Genomic DNA, 14,373 nt, shown 5'->3' on the forward strand with positions numbered 1-14,373 from the left:
TGCTTTGGAGATTGTGACTAAACCTACGATGCAATCAGAATGAAATTTGATCAGTGGAAAGAGGAATATTTGAGCTATCATTTGATACCTCAACCGATGTTGAGAAACAAGTATTAGTGGACCAATGTTTGAGAAATAGGTGTGGTTTACCCCTCCTACCAGCACCAGGCCAGTTCTTGTATAAAGGAAAGGAGCTTTTGGAGCCATTTACTCAATATTTATCCAGTCTTTATGCTGTCTTATACTCAGTCTTTATTCAGTATCTGCTCAGTCTTGTACTCAGTCTTCATTCAGTGTCTGCTCATCGTGTACGCAGTCTTTATTCAGTGCAGTCTTAATGCAGTGTATTCATCATATTGTTCAGTGTGCATTATCGACCTGTGTAAATGAATTATTCAAGTGCTACGGAGTTATGAATTATTCAGTCATTGTGAGGTTTTAATGTCATGTGTGAAACCACATAAGTTTAGTGAAGTGAGTGATATTCGCCTACACTGAGCCGTGTGGCAGTCAGTGATGTTTTATTATGTACAGATTGATATGTACATAACATAATTAAGTGCAAGGGCCAAAGAAAGTGAAGTGCCATAGAAATACTTATAATGTCACAATAATAGATTCAGGAACTAAACTTGGTGAGAAGGAATAGTGGCTTATGTGTGATAATAATAACAGAATGGGCAGCATCTGCTGAATACCATAAAAGCATAGTGACTAACATGTCCTACATGTAGTGAGTGCCATGAATTAGGCGAATATAAGATCATTAACACGCAAAGTGTTATACAAGCTAAACTGTTGTATCCAGAAACAGTGTTCAGGTGAACGTGTGATGCTTCAGCACCTAGCTGATTGTTAGTAATTGTGATATATAAATGAGAGGAAATAGGTAACGAGCTACAAGACAATATCATTACTGGGCTAGTACATTTGAGCCTACGAGTGATTCTAGCTGCATCGAGTTAGAGTATGTGGCATAAAGTTAACATAGCTGAAACAGAATAATTTCCTCATTTGCATATATGTCCGAGTGAGATTGTCAGATACAGGAGGAATCTACAAGCTGTTTGCCTGTGTACCATCCCAGCGTGTCAGAGAACTTCTAGACCATCCGATGTCAGGTGAAGAGCCAGACAGCATGAAAGTGACACAGAAGCAGACAAACCCAGGATTCATCTCTACTGAAGACATTCTGATGGCAGCTTAAGCTACTATGGATGTACCTGTCTGATGACAACTGATCACAATGCTGAAGGAATAAGTACATTTCCAAATTTTTGACCTGAAAGTTATATCATCCCTTAACTGTAAATAGATAATTTTATGCATGTAAGTAAATTATAGTATAGGTAACTGTCACAAGCTGTTTCAAAGGGATTGTAGTTTCTTAGTTTGTTATTTTATAGGGAATTTTTCTTCTTTGGTTGGGTAACCAGTCATTTTATTTTCACCCCAGGAAAACTAATGCATGACGTAGTTATAAGATCCTAGAATTGATTAAGTGTGAATATCGTAATGAAAGAGGGTTAATGTTCATTAGATTGTTTCCAGGTACCAACAATTTACATATTGTTATGAATCGTCAGAAGGTTCTTAAATTATTTCTTGTATACTTCACACGTAATGTAGGAAATTCCTCCAATCTATAGTTTTAAGACTGCTGATCAAGAAGATGGAGACACGACAGCAACGTGTGAACCATGAATTATTTACAATGTGAGTGTTACAGTTAACTTAAATTTCCCAAAGGATAGAGTCTTCTACATAAATATGCATGTTTTTAAGATATCGGGATGAAAGTGGGAGTCATTTTGCATGTCAATGTCCGGTAGGCTGAATCGTAAATAGAAATGTGAGTCTCCCAAATTAATTTATGTTAAGTGCGAAGTGTTATACTGCACCGGGGATAATGGTAATGAGGCTGAATAAAAGCCAGATTATGATATTGAGGCTGATAGAAGCCGGATGATTAAAAGAAGAGAGATATTCTTTTGTAATAATAATAATAATAATAATAATAATAATAATAATAATAATAATAATAATAATAATAATAATAATAATAGCAGTAAATGGAAACTGCCGTTAAAGCATCATCTTGACCAGAAGTGGGTGGTGGATGAATCTCCCAATCCCCGGTGTCGTATAGCTGTTGACTAAAGAACAGCTCCGCTGGGGAATAGCCAATGACATGGTTGATACGCTGTCGCAGGGCAAAGAGTGACTGTGGTATCGGACGGTCCCACAGTCGATGTTCTTTGTCTGATAGGTGGACCCGTAGCATCCTTTTCAACTCCTGGTTATGCTGTTCCGTTGGATTGGCCCTTGGGTTGTAGATAGGGGTGGTCCAGTGCTCCACACCCCATTCTGTCATCTTTTGCTGCCACTCCCGTGACTCCCCTTGTCTGACAGAATGCACCGTGGATAACCGTAGCAGCTGAATACCTCATCTCTTGTAGAAGACTGATGATGGCTTCCGGTATTGGAAAGGCCTCAATCCATCTTGTGAAGAGGTTGGTGATTACTAGGAGTCCTGTTTTACCCTGCGGTGTTCTAGGGTAAAGACCCATCAAGTGCAAAGCTATGACCTCCCAAGGGTGTTGTGACCATCTTCCTCGCTGACTGGAATCTGCCTTCCTGTTGCTCGCCTTGTTACAGGCACAAATGTAACACCCCTTCACATAGTCCAGGATGTCTTTCCACATGCTGACCCAGAAGAATCTTTGTCGATTACACTGATATATCTTTTCACCTCCTGGATGTCCGGCTTCAGTGCTGTCATGGAAGTTCTCAAGGATGTACGTCATGTGCTGTCTAGGGATCACCACTACTGCAGGCATGTCGGAGAGGTGCGACCTGTACATTAAGTGCCCTCCGTCAACCCAGAAGTTCTTGTAGCACATCTTGAATTCCCTCGGGACAAGTCGACTATCAGTGTCCTGTCTCCTGATCCACTGCGTCATGGTCCTACAGGGCTTGTCTTGTTCTTGCCATTGTTTAATTACTTCCAGATCAAGCTCCTTCTTGATGATCATAAGGACAGGTTCCTTGGGCTCACTCTGGTGTTTTTGTGGGAACTCCCTCTCGACAATGGTGCTCCTAGCTTCAGGTTCCATCGCCGGGTGCAGAGATAAACTGTCTGCTCCTACGTTCGTTGATCCTGGGACATGACACACATCTAAATCAAATTCTGCGATCAACAGAGCCCACCGCATCAATTTAGATTTTGAGCCAGAGTTCAACCATTTAAGAGCTGCGTTATCGGTGTAGAGCTGGAACTTCCTTCCCTCCAAGTAGCCTCCGAATTTGCCCATGGCCCACACCACAGCTAATGCTTCCCTATAGGAATCAACATCTATATCATAAGGCCTCCTTCTCGGCAGTGCAGTAGCATTTGGTGAGAGACAGCTTTCTGCTGGCATACACGATGATGTCCTTTCCGCTGTCACTCCTCTCCTGGAATAACACGGCTCGTAGGCCGGAACTGCTGGCGTCCGTCTGCAGGCACATCTTCCATTGAGGGTCGGGATGGGCTAGACTGGGAGCGCTGCATATCACAGCCTTAATGCCTTGAAAAGTTGCTTCTTCCTTGCTGGTCCATTGGAACAAGCGGTTGCTATGGAGTAGATCGGTGAGTGGTAATGCCTTCTCTTCAAAGTGTGGCATGAAGCTGCTATATCATATACACATGCCAAGGAACTGACGTACTTGTCGCTTGGTCTGTGGGCGTTCAGCTTCTTTGATAGCTCGATTCACCTCTGGTTGTCTTTCTAAGCCTTCATATGTTAGGACATGGCCAAGATATTCTATGCGGGACTGGGCAAAGTGGCACTTCTCCAGTTTGCAAGTCAGTCCACAAATCTTCAGTCATTCAAGCACTTTCCTCATGTGTACAAGGTGTTCTTCAAAATTCCTGCTGTGAATTAAAATGTCGTTGACGTACACTTGGCAGAAATCTCCAACATATCCTGACAATACCTTATCCATCAGTCGCATGAAGGTTGCAGGAGCTTCTCATTCACAAACGAAGATATTTTCAGAGAAATCCAACTGCTTCAGCAAGGAAAAGCAGCAGGAAGTGATCAAATTACTGGGGAGGTATTAAAGACAATGGGGTGGTACACAGTGCCTTATTTAAAATTTCTCTTTGACTATGTCATAAATAATAGTGTAATACCAAAGGAATGGAAGGAATCTATAATAATACCAATTTATAAAGGAAAGGGTGATAAAAGGAAACCAGAGAACTACAGACCAATCAGCCTGACCAGTATAGTTTGTAAAATACTGGAGAGTTTAATATCGAAGTACATCAGAGGGATATGTGATGATAAAAATTGGTTCATGAGGAGCCAGTATGGGTTTAGAAAGAAATTTTCTTGTGAGGCACAACTCGTGGGATTTCAGCAGGACATATCAGATCAGTTGGATTCAGGAGGTCAGTTAGATTGCATAGCCATAGATCTTTCCAAAGCCTTTGATAGAGTGGAACATGGAATATTATTAAAGAAATTGGAGGGAATAGGATTGGATGTAAGGGTTACACATTGGATAAAAACATTTCTAAATTCAAGGGTTCAGAAAGTCAAAGTAGGAAATAATGTATCTCAGGAAGAGAAAGTTTGGAAGGGAATTGCACAGGGTAGTATAATCGGTCCGTTACTTTTCTTAATATACGCAAATGATTTAGGGAACAATATAACATCAAAAATAAGATTGTATGCAGATGACATAATTGTTTATAGGGAAATAAACAACACTGAGGATTGTTCAGAATTACAAAGGGACCTTGAAAGTATCCAACAATGAGTTGAAGAAAATAATATGAAGGTTAATGGAGGCAAATCAACTGTTACAACTTTTACAAACAGGAGCTTTAAAACTGAATTTGAATATACTTTGGATGAGGTAGTTATCTGAAAAGATGGCAAGTGCAAATACTTAGGTGTGAGATTTGAAAGTAATTTGCACTGGCAGGGTCATATTGATGACATTGTTGGGAAAGCATACAGATCGTTACATGTCATAATGAGGCTATTTAAAATATGCAACAAAGAATTAAAAGAAAAAAGTTACTTGAGTATGGTTCGTCCATTATTGGAATATGCAAACAGTGTTTGGGATCCTCACCAAGAATACCTAATAAAAGAATTAGATAGTGTGCAGAGGAAAGCAGCAAGATTTGTAACAGGGAATTTCAGGAGAAAGAGTAGTGTATCAGAAATGTTAAAGGAACTTGGGTGGGAAACGTTAAGTAACAGAAGGGAGAAAACTAGACTTATAGGATTATATAGAGCCTATACAGGAGAAGAAGCATGGGGAGATATCCGTGAGAGGCTTCAGTTGGAAAATAATTATATCGGCAGGACTGACCACAAATATAAAATTAGAAGGAATTTTAGCAAAAGCGATTGGGGTAAATTTTCATTCATTGGGAAGGGTGTGAAGGAGTGGAACAGTTTACCAGGGGTAGTGTTTGATCCTTTTCCAAAATCTGTACAGATATTCAAGAAAAGAATAAACAGCAACAGAGAAAATAAATGAAGTGTTAGAGGGCATTCGACCAGTGCAGGTTATTGTAAATAAATAAAAAAAAGTGTGTGAATAAATTAATTCCATCCCCTGGTCTAAGGAGTTTGGACAGCCAAAGTAGGGGACTGCCTGTAGAGGTGAAGTACAGTGGGGACTTCGAGGGCCCTGGGACCGCTACGGTAGCTGTGAAGGCCCTTCAGGAACTCTGAAAAGTGGTGGCAAAAGGGGCTCTGGTTAAGACGCAGCAGGTCGTTATGCTACTTAGGATCCAGAACGGGTAAAAAAAAAAAAAAGTAAATAAATAAATGCAATGTAAATATTAATCTTATACCAGTTGTATAGGATCATTTGAAGTAATTCCATATACTGTATATCAGTTGACTATATTTGTAAGTAGTACAGGATATATTATAAGTAGAAGTTTGTAAACAATATAAATTTATTAAGGATGAGCTGTGTGTTTAATAGAAAACATTGTTAGCGTAAATTGTATAATATTGTATTGTAGGAAAATTTTCTTCTCTTGTTAATTTAATATTAGTGCTTGACAATAATGTATTTTAGTGTACCATTTGCCACCGAGGTAGACACCTCATTTGCAAATAAAGAGATATTTTTTTTTTTTTTTGCTATGGGCTTTACGTCGCACCGACACAGAAAGGTCTTATGGCGACGATGGGATAGAAAAGGCCTAGGAGTTGGAAGGAAGCGGCCGTGGCCTTAATTAAGGTACAGCCCCAGCATTTGCCTGGTGTGAAAATGGGAAACCACGGAAAACCATTTTCAGGGCTGCCGATAGTGGGATTCGAACCTACTATCTCCCGGATGCAAGCTCACAGCCTAAAGAGATTTTGATTTGATTCTTCAGGCTAAAAGGCATTACTGTAAACTGGCACAATCCTCTCGATGTCATGAAGGCAGTCAGTGGCCCAGAACTTTCCTCGACCTCCACTTGCCAGTATCCAGAGTTGAGATCCAGTATGCTGAAAATCCTAGACCCACTTACTTGTTTCAGCGAGTCATTTAGGTCGGGCATGGGCTAAGCGTCACTAACGCTCTTCTCGTTCAACTTGCGAAAGTCCACACACAGTCAAAACTCCCCAGTCTTCTTTTTCGGTTGGACAATAAGCGAAGCCCAACAGGATGTAGAGGGTTCAATGAGACCTTGCCTTCCATCTCTTGAATCTTATGAATGTCAAAGTTGCTCTTATCTGGGTTGATTGGGTATGGACGTTGCTTGATGGGTGAGGAAGTGCTGCACTCAATGGTGTGCGTTACAGTGGTAGTCCGTCCTATTTTATTGATGATGACTTCCGGGAAGTCCTTTAAGGCGCGTCTCAGCTCCTTTTCTTCACTTGTTTCAAGATGCGTTAACTGGATATGTCCCAAATCTACGTTGACTTCCGCATCCTTCCGAGTCTGGAGATTTCCATCGTGCCAGGCGACCCTTAGATGTCTGTCTTTTCCCAAAAAGACTTCATGAACTGCATAATCTAGGATCGCCTTGTATTCCACCAGAAAGTCATGACCTAATATGATATCAGGTTCTGAATCACCGCAACGTCAATTACAATAGGCAGGTCCATGCATTTAGCAGTTACGTTAGTCTGCCCTTGGATGGAATAGGTTAGCACGTCCTCTGCTCCCACTACCCTTCCCAGATGGTGAGGCTTCATAGGCAGTAGTAATCTAGCAACAGTCCCGTTGACAAATGAATGGCTTGCTTGGATGTCGAGTATGGCTGAAAAATTCTTGTTGCCTATCCGTAAGATGATAGCTGGGCGAGGTTGGCCTGTTCTGCTCCAATCTGACCAATCCCTCTCCTACTTGACCAGGGTTGCTTGTCTGTCGTATCTTGAGGCCCATTCCCGTTCCTGGTCCCATCCCCCCTCAATTCAGAACAGGCCGAACCTAGTTTGCTAACGTTAAGGTTGGGCACTTGCTCTTCAGGTGTCCCACTCTTTCAACTGATAGCACTTCCTAACTGAGCTGGTCTCTTCCGTAGCTTTGCTCTTGTGTTCCTCCTCCGACTGGGCGATGATTTTATGTAGATCATCAAAGGATCTCGGATGTGATACTTTCACTAGGGGTCGAATCTTATTGTGGAGTAGCTCTGTAATGTCTGGTAAGATCTCATTCTCGTTTCCTTCTGGGTGCAGACGCTTGAAAAGCTGATACTTCTGTAGGACGAATACGCTAGCTCTCATGCTGGTGGGTTGTGCCTCAGTCATTAGCTTCCTTTTCACCCCTTCGGAATTGAACCTAGCGAGGAATTCCTTCTTGAAATCCACCCAGTTTAATTTAAAGCCCTTTAAGTTATTCTATCAAATAGCGACCTTCCCCTTTAACCGCAGTGTGATGAGTTGACGAAGATGTCCTCCGGTAGATTAGTCCGTCCTAGTAGACTGACTGATCCCTCGATGAAGCTAGTCGGGTTCTCTTCCAGTCGCCCGTGGAATTCCGGAAGGCTCTCTATAATCACTTTCAGGTCTAGGTGTCCTGTATTGCTGGTTAGGTTTGAGGGGTTTAGAGGCATGGCGATAGGTCCTGTTCGAGTTGACCTATCTTCTACTGCGTGAAGGATGCTCTTTCTCATATCCTGCACATCTCCCTTGATGGTCAAAATCGGATTTTCTAATCTTTCTTCAATGGCAGAAATACGGCTCCCAAAATTTCCCTCGACAATATAAATTCTCCCCTCAACCTCTTGTTTTATGCCAGAAACCTGGGTTTCCACCTCCTCCTCAAGTTTCGAGATGTCCCCTTCCAGCTGGCTTACCCTACTATTGATCTGCTCAACCTGTCCCAGTTTTGACCTGATGTCTGATATCTGCTGTGTTAATTGACTGGTGACGTCGCTAATTTGGGATGAAATTTTATCATCTAAGGTTGAAATTTTCGATTCTAGGCCCTGTGCTACTTTGTAAACCTGCATGTTTACTTCTGCTATTTGTCTGGATAAAACTGAATTAGCTTGAGAAATTTTGTCTGAAAGTTTGTCATTTACTTTCAAAATTTGTTCATTGAGTGCCTGCATCATGCTCATTAAATTTGAACACATGGTAGTCATATTTACCTCCTCTTCTTTGGCAGAATCCGATGTTTCGTAGACCTCGAAAAAAATAACTTTTCAAGATCTTCGCCTTTTTCTAAGAGATCTTCTCGTAACCGCGTCTGCAGTGATTCCTTCTTACCGTTCATTGGAAGATTTCTGTTGGCGGGTTCGTCTTTGAGCTGTTGCACGGACATATTTTCTGGTATCACTTGCATTTTTTTCTATTTCGCACTTACACTTGTATTCACTCAAAAATTATTCTTACGTCCTGGTCACGGTCACCAATGATGTATCCACAAAGATGCACAAAAAATGCTGTCAGTTGTATACCCTAATTTTATTTACAAACTGTGAAACATTTGTCACACACACATTAATAAAACACCATAAGTCTCAAACTAAAAGCAGTTGAACGGAAACAATATACTATATCGGACACACAAAGGGCTTCCAGGTCGGAGAGGATGAAAAAGTTCTGGGAGAAGAAGAAGAAGAAATTAACTCAAATGTATTGATTTCAGTGCTCCAATGTGGGCGTAAAATATGTAAATAATAAATAATAAAACACCATCTTGAACAACCGTCTATCCTGAAGAATAAGAAGACTGCAACCATTGCATGTCAACTACCAACTCTACGAAACCAATTCACATACTTCAAACACAACTTCTACGCACGTCTCATCAAAACAACTATTGAACAATAACTCAACTCCATCATCAAGGCCGCCTCCTTAAATACATTGCCTGGCCAGGCTTCTAGAAGAATACATTTTCTTGTACATTCTACAGTGGCTAAAGCTTAGTTATAATGTAAAGAACATTCTTCAACCATCTAGTGTCAAGGATACGCCATTCAGGATATAACAGTGTGTTGCACAATATTGTAGTGGATTATACATTGTATATACAGGTAATAATAAATTACTGTATATACTATTAGTTATGGGTTCTTACATTAACTAAACTCATATTACTATATATACAGCACGTTTCATGACATAACCTCACAAATAATACAATCGTAAACAGTAATAATACTAATACTAATAGGTGGACGTAAACATTTCATAGCCATACCTCACAAGTCGTAACAAAAATAATAATAATCATGAAAATAACAATAATCATTCAAGCTCGATACTGATATTATTTACCCATGGGTTAAATAATATTGTTTACAAGTTATATCAGTCTATTTCACTTGCATCAGACAACAACAACAACAACAACAACAACAACCAAAGAGTGTCATTAATATGACGTACAATACCATAACCAACTTAAATTAATTTTTACAAAAATGTTAACATGTGAAAGTTATTTTAATACATCAAGTGTAGACTAATATTTTATTCAATGTGCATCAATAAACTCTAAGAACAATTGACAAGATAATTTTTTAATTTAATCTTTTAATTTAATTTTTTACAAGTTGCTTTACGTCGCACTGACACTGATAGGTCTTATGGTGATGATAGGACAGGAAAGGGCTAGGAATGGGAAGGAAAAAGCCATGATCTTAATTAAGGTACAGCCCATCTGTCTGATGTGAAAATAGGAAACCTTGGAAAGCCATCTTCAGGGCTGCTGACAGTGGGATTCATACCCACTATCTCCTGAATACTGGATACTGACACGATGATTATGAGTAAAATTTGTAAGATACTTGTATAGGCTAATTAATTTTTAATTATTATGGTTATATGGCTAAAGATGGCCCAAAAATTCAGGGCCGAAACTAGTACCATGAGTATATTTAATATATAATTGTGTACCAATTTTGCATTGTATTGATTAGGGGGAACAACCACTAATGCTATATTCATGAACAAAGTTTGCAATGAATTCTAGAATTTTAGTGTGTATAACAATTACTCACCAAATATGCATTAAAAGGCCAGGTACTGTTCCTGTAAACTACGCACAAAATCAGCTTGTTGCAAGTCACGCGCAGCTTGATGCCTTCGGAACAGAACGGGGCAGTCCAATGAAGTACATTCGATGGAGTCAGTATGGCCACAACATGACTGACAAACCTAAAACATAAAAATCACTGAATTTATTAATGAAAAAGAATACAGGGATATAAAAGTTATGACGACATTCAGCATGGGTTTGAATCTCACCGAACTCCAACAAGTATATTTAGATCCCACCAAGCCCCACATAGGCAGATACAAACTTATCATAGTAAAGTTTTTCATTACATTCCCAACTACAGTACCTTCCAAAATTCAGTATTATGTATTTATGATTTTATAAATAAAAGATCACCTATTAATGACAGAGGTAGACCTACGTTATAGTGGTAACAATGGTATCTCTCACTCTTTGCATCAGTAATATCTAATGATGATTAGCACATAACACATAACATAATAGCATTGAATGTGCCACACACTAACATAATTTTTCAGCATGCTTAAATTTCAGGTAGAAAAGGACAGCAGGAAATGACTTCTGAAATCATAGTCATACTGAAATTTTTACAATAAAACTACCATGATATAGCAAATATTCTGATAAAAAATTCACTCTTAAAATCAATGCACATTTTTTCCACACAATGTTGTAACATTCTTCAGCAGTCTGAGCCTAAAAAAAAAATGAGAGTAAACAACAGAACTAAGAAGCATACAGGAGAAGAGAGAAAGAAAAAATGAAATATGGAGATTTGAACATGAGTGGGAATCTGTAAATTACTACGGAAGATTAATACAGCAAAGTTAAAATGTTTATACACAAACAGTTAGTTTGCCAGAGAAGAGAATGTCACATCAAGTCATTAAGAAAACAATGACTAGGAAGAATATCTTAGTGACCTAGGTTGAGGTAAGAGGATACCATAGAGAAGTCATTAACCCATTCCAGTCTGGGCCTTAATATCCCTAACAAACGTTCTGAACTGGACATTTTTAAAGATCTTTAAAACATTATATCTCTGTACCTGTAGGAGATATTGCCATGATTCTTTTTTCTTTGTGCTTGTTTGAGCACCTAATTTTGAAAAACACTGTTTGTATCATGTCAACTATCACTTGAGATTTTGAATTTGTTTATATATTATACCATGTTTTGCGAATGGAGAAAAGGCCTGACGGATAACTAAGCAAGTACAGTTTTCTGAAATATAATTATATTTAACATATTTTGCTAATATAAAATGTGCATTGCAATTACAAAACAACAATAATGAGTATGATATAAAAATAATAATTTTCAATAATAATAGTAATAATTACAATAATGAAAATGGGAGCTCTAATGAAATTTTATTTTAAATGATAAATTTTGTTAAAAGTTACTCAAAATTATTGTTCCATTTACCACAAAAGACTTCTGAGAAAGAGAAAATACAGTCTTCTAAACAGACAACTTTACTAATATGTAGACAATATTACGTATTCACGCAAATATGAAATACGCGGGAACATGCGTTAGGCCGTAAAACGAACTCCAATCATGATGAAATGTAAGAAGTTGTTTCGAATTCATATGTCATAAAATATTCATTTGCGCATAAACTTATAACATATCATAAAATATCGAAAATATCACTTTCGTCAAGCACATGTTTGCCACGAGAAGCCATGTCTTAGAGCTCACTGAGTGACAACATCTACTGATGCATACTGTTCAAAAATATCGTAAATTCTCTGACTTAGACATATAATACTGCCATCTGCTTAAATACTCTCGTAACTAATACATGAAGAAAAATGATGTAACCACCAGAATGCTTGCATAGCTCAGTCTCGATTTTTAGTGAATTGTCAAACCTTACTACGGGCTATGCCGGCAGCGCGGCCTGAACGTTTTAATGTGTAGAATAGACACTTTTAATTTTTTGACGATATATATGTGTTACAAGTGCAACCTACCTACTATTTTCTACAATTTTTTAAAACCTTCAAAATATGGTGATATGCCTGCCCATATGCCACCTTAAGACACGTCTCCAATGTGTTAACCAATTAATACCAATTTCTCTTTTCTTTCCTGTTTTCTCTGAAATTCACCTGAATCACTTGTAGACCACAGCAGAACATAACTATGTAATATTAAGCTTGTACTTTTGAGGGTTATGTCAGCAGGTGTCATGTTTATATGATCACGCTAGACAGATATGTTAAAATTTTAGTCCGTATAGCACTTCCTCAATATGTATAGATTTCATGTCTTGGTATTGATAAATTATGAAGAAAATACACTAATACTGAGGATAACAATTTGTGAAGATTATACACTAGATACACTAATAAATAATGCACTATATGTCACAAGAATAACTATATACTGATTGTTGTAATGCATTACATACTTATAAATGATCTAAATCACAGAAATGACTCAACAGAAATTAATATTCAAGAATTATGTGCTTTATACAGTATGAAATAAAACAGAGCACGGAACACATACCAACGCTGCATTTTTTGCATTTGGCATGAACAGTGCAGGACTTTTTATTTCCAACTCAGTGTCATCGATTGTAGGGTGCTATGGGGTGATCAATCCCATCGAGGCATATGTTGTCAACAACACTGTTCTGCTGGACGCTATACCTTGAGGTGACCCCTTTCTATTGGCATCATTTTAAATTTCTTGAGACATGTCAACACAATATGGTAATTCAATTCTAGATGTGATAAATCACATCCATACCACTTTAGAAGGAAACCCTTTTCTCTGCCTGGGAACATCGCATCACTATAGAAAATGGTTCTACCCCATGGCAAGTTGATCATATGGTAACTACGGAGTTATCAGCCCAACGAACAATACTTCTGCTGTCCAAGTTCTTTATCATGTTAAAATATATATTTCTCGAGTTTGTCCCTTCATCTCATTTGAAGACATGCTCAGGCAGTCTTTGGGAATTCTATTCTCTTGAACTGTCACTGTAGTGCCATATCTGCAAAATTTTAGATGAGCCAGAAGTGATAAATTTCATCTTTGGTTCCGCACTGACTTGAATATATTTAAAAATTCTTAATAAGAATTTACATTTATATCGTTCACCTCCTCAATACAATAAAATGTTACCACTTAAATTAAATGGCCTGTCCAAACATTATTCATAACAACATGTTTTAACCTGTGTTAAGGTCATCTTCAGCTTGATGTACAAGAAATAAGACACACATATTTAAAAAAAGGTACATGAGAATGAAGCTAATAAGAGAGACGAAATTTAACAGTATACAAATGATGTATTATTCATACAACAGAGACTCAATTTTGTTTAAAATATTTTTCATTCTTCAGTCTTGCTGTGATTAAAATTAGTGCTGATTTAACTAGAAATACATAGGTCTGGAGTTGAACAAAAATTGGTTGGCTAGAGGACTATTGTTGAAATCAGGGGGACTGTTTTCAACGGAAATGACAAATATTATCAGTCGTCAATGTCAGAACAGAGTGAAATTTAGACTCCATATTTCTTCAATGAAGAATAAAAATGTTGATCGGGTATCTGAAGGGAAATCAAAAATATCACGTGTGAGAATGAGAAAAATTTGAAGAAACAGAGTTGTTAAATAAAATACCAAAATATGTACTCGCTCACTCTCTCCTGCAACCCTGTACGTAAGTTGTCCAGATTGGGTTGATGTTGACCTTCGCACTGACTGGGGACTGCTCAGACATTATGTTCACTAGGGGAAGCGGCGGGTGAGGGGAGGGACAATGAAGGACAAGAAGCCGCACATGTATTATGTGTTGTGGCAAACTTGCTTGTTTACTGAGTCACATCTCTTTCAATTATTATATCAAAAAGAATAT

General features: G+C 38.3%; 1 protein-coding gene across 1 annotated transcript in view; it reads right to left on the reverse strand.

Annotated features, from left to right (window-relative positions):
- Window positions 1-14,373, reverse strand: part of PolZ1 (DNA polymerase zeta catalytic subunit) — a 409,350-nt gene that overhangs the window by 13,344 nt on the left and 381,633 nt on the right. The window contains exon 31 of the mRNA XM_067138984.2: window positions 10,469-10,625. Within this exon, the coding sequence (XP_066995085.2) occupies window positions 10,479-10,625 (147 nt within the window). The 3' untranslated portion in view covers window positions 10,469-10,478. The remainder of the gene's footprint in view (window positions 1-10,468; window positions 10,626-14,373) is intronic.

Source organism: Anabrus simplex, chromosome 1, assembly GCF_040414725.1.
Source record: "Anabrus simplex isolate iqAnaSimp1 chromosome 1, ASM4041472v1, whole genome shotgun sequence".
In the NCBI taxonomy this organism is placed as follows: domain Eukaryota; kingdom Metazoa; phylum Arthropoda; class Insecta; order Orthoptera; family Tettigoniidae; genus Anabrus; species Anabrus simplex.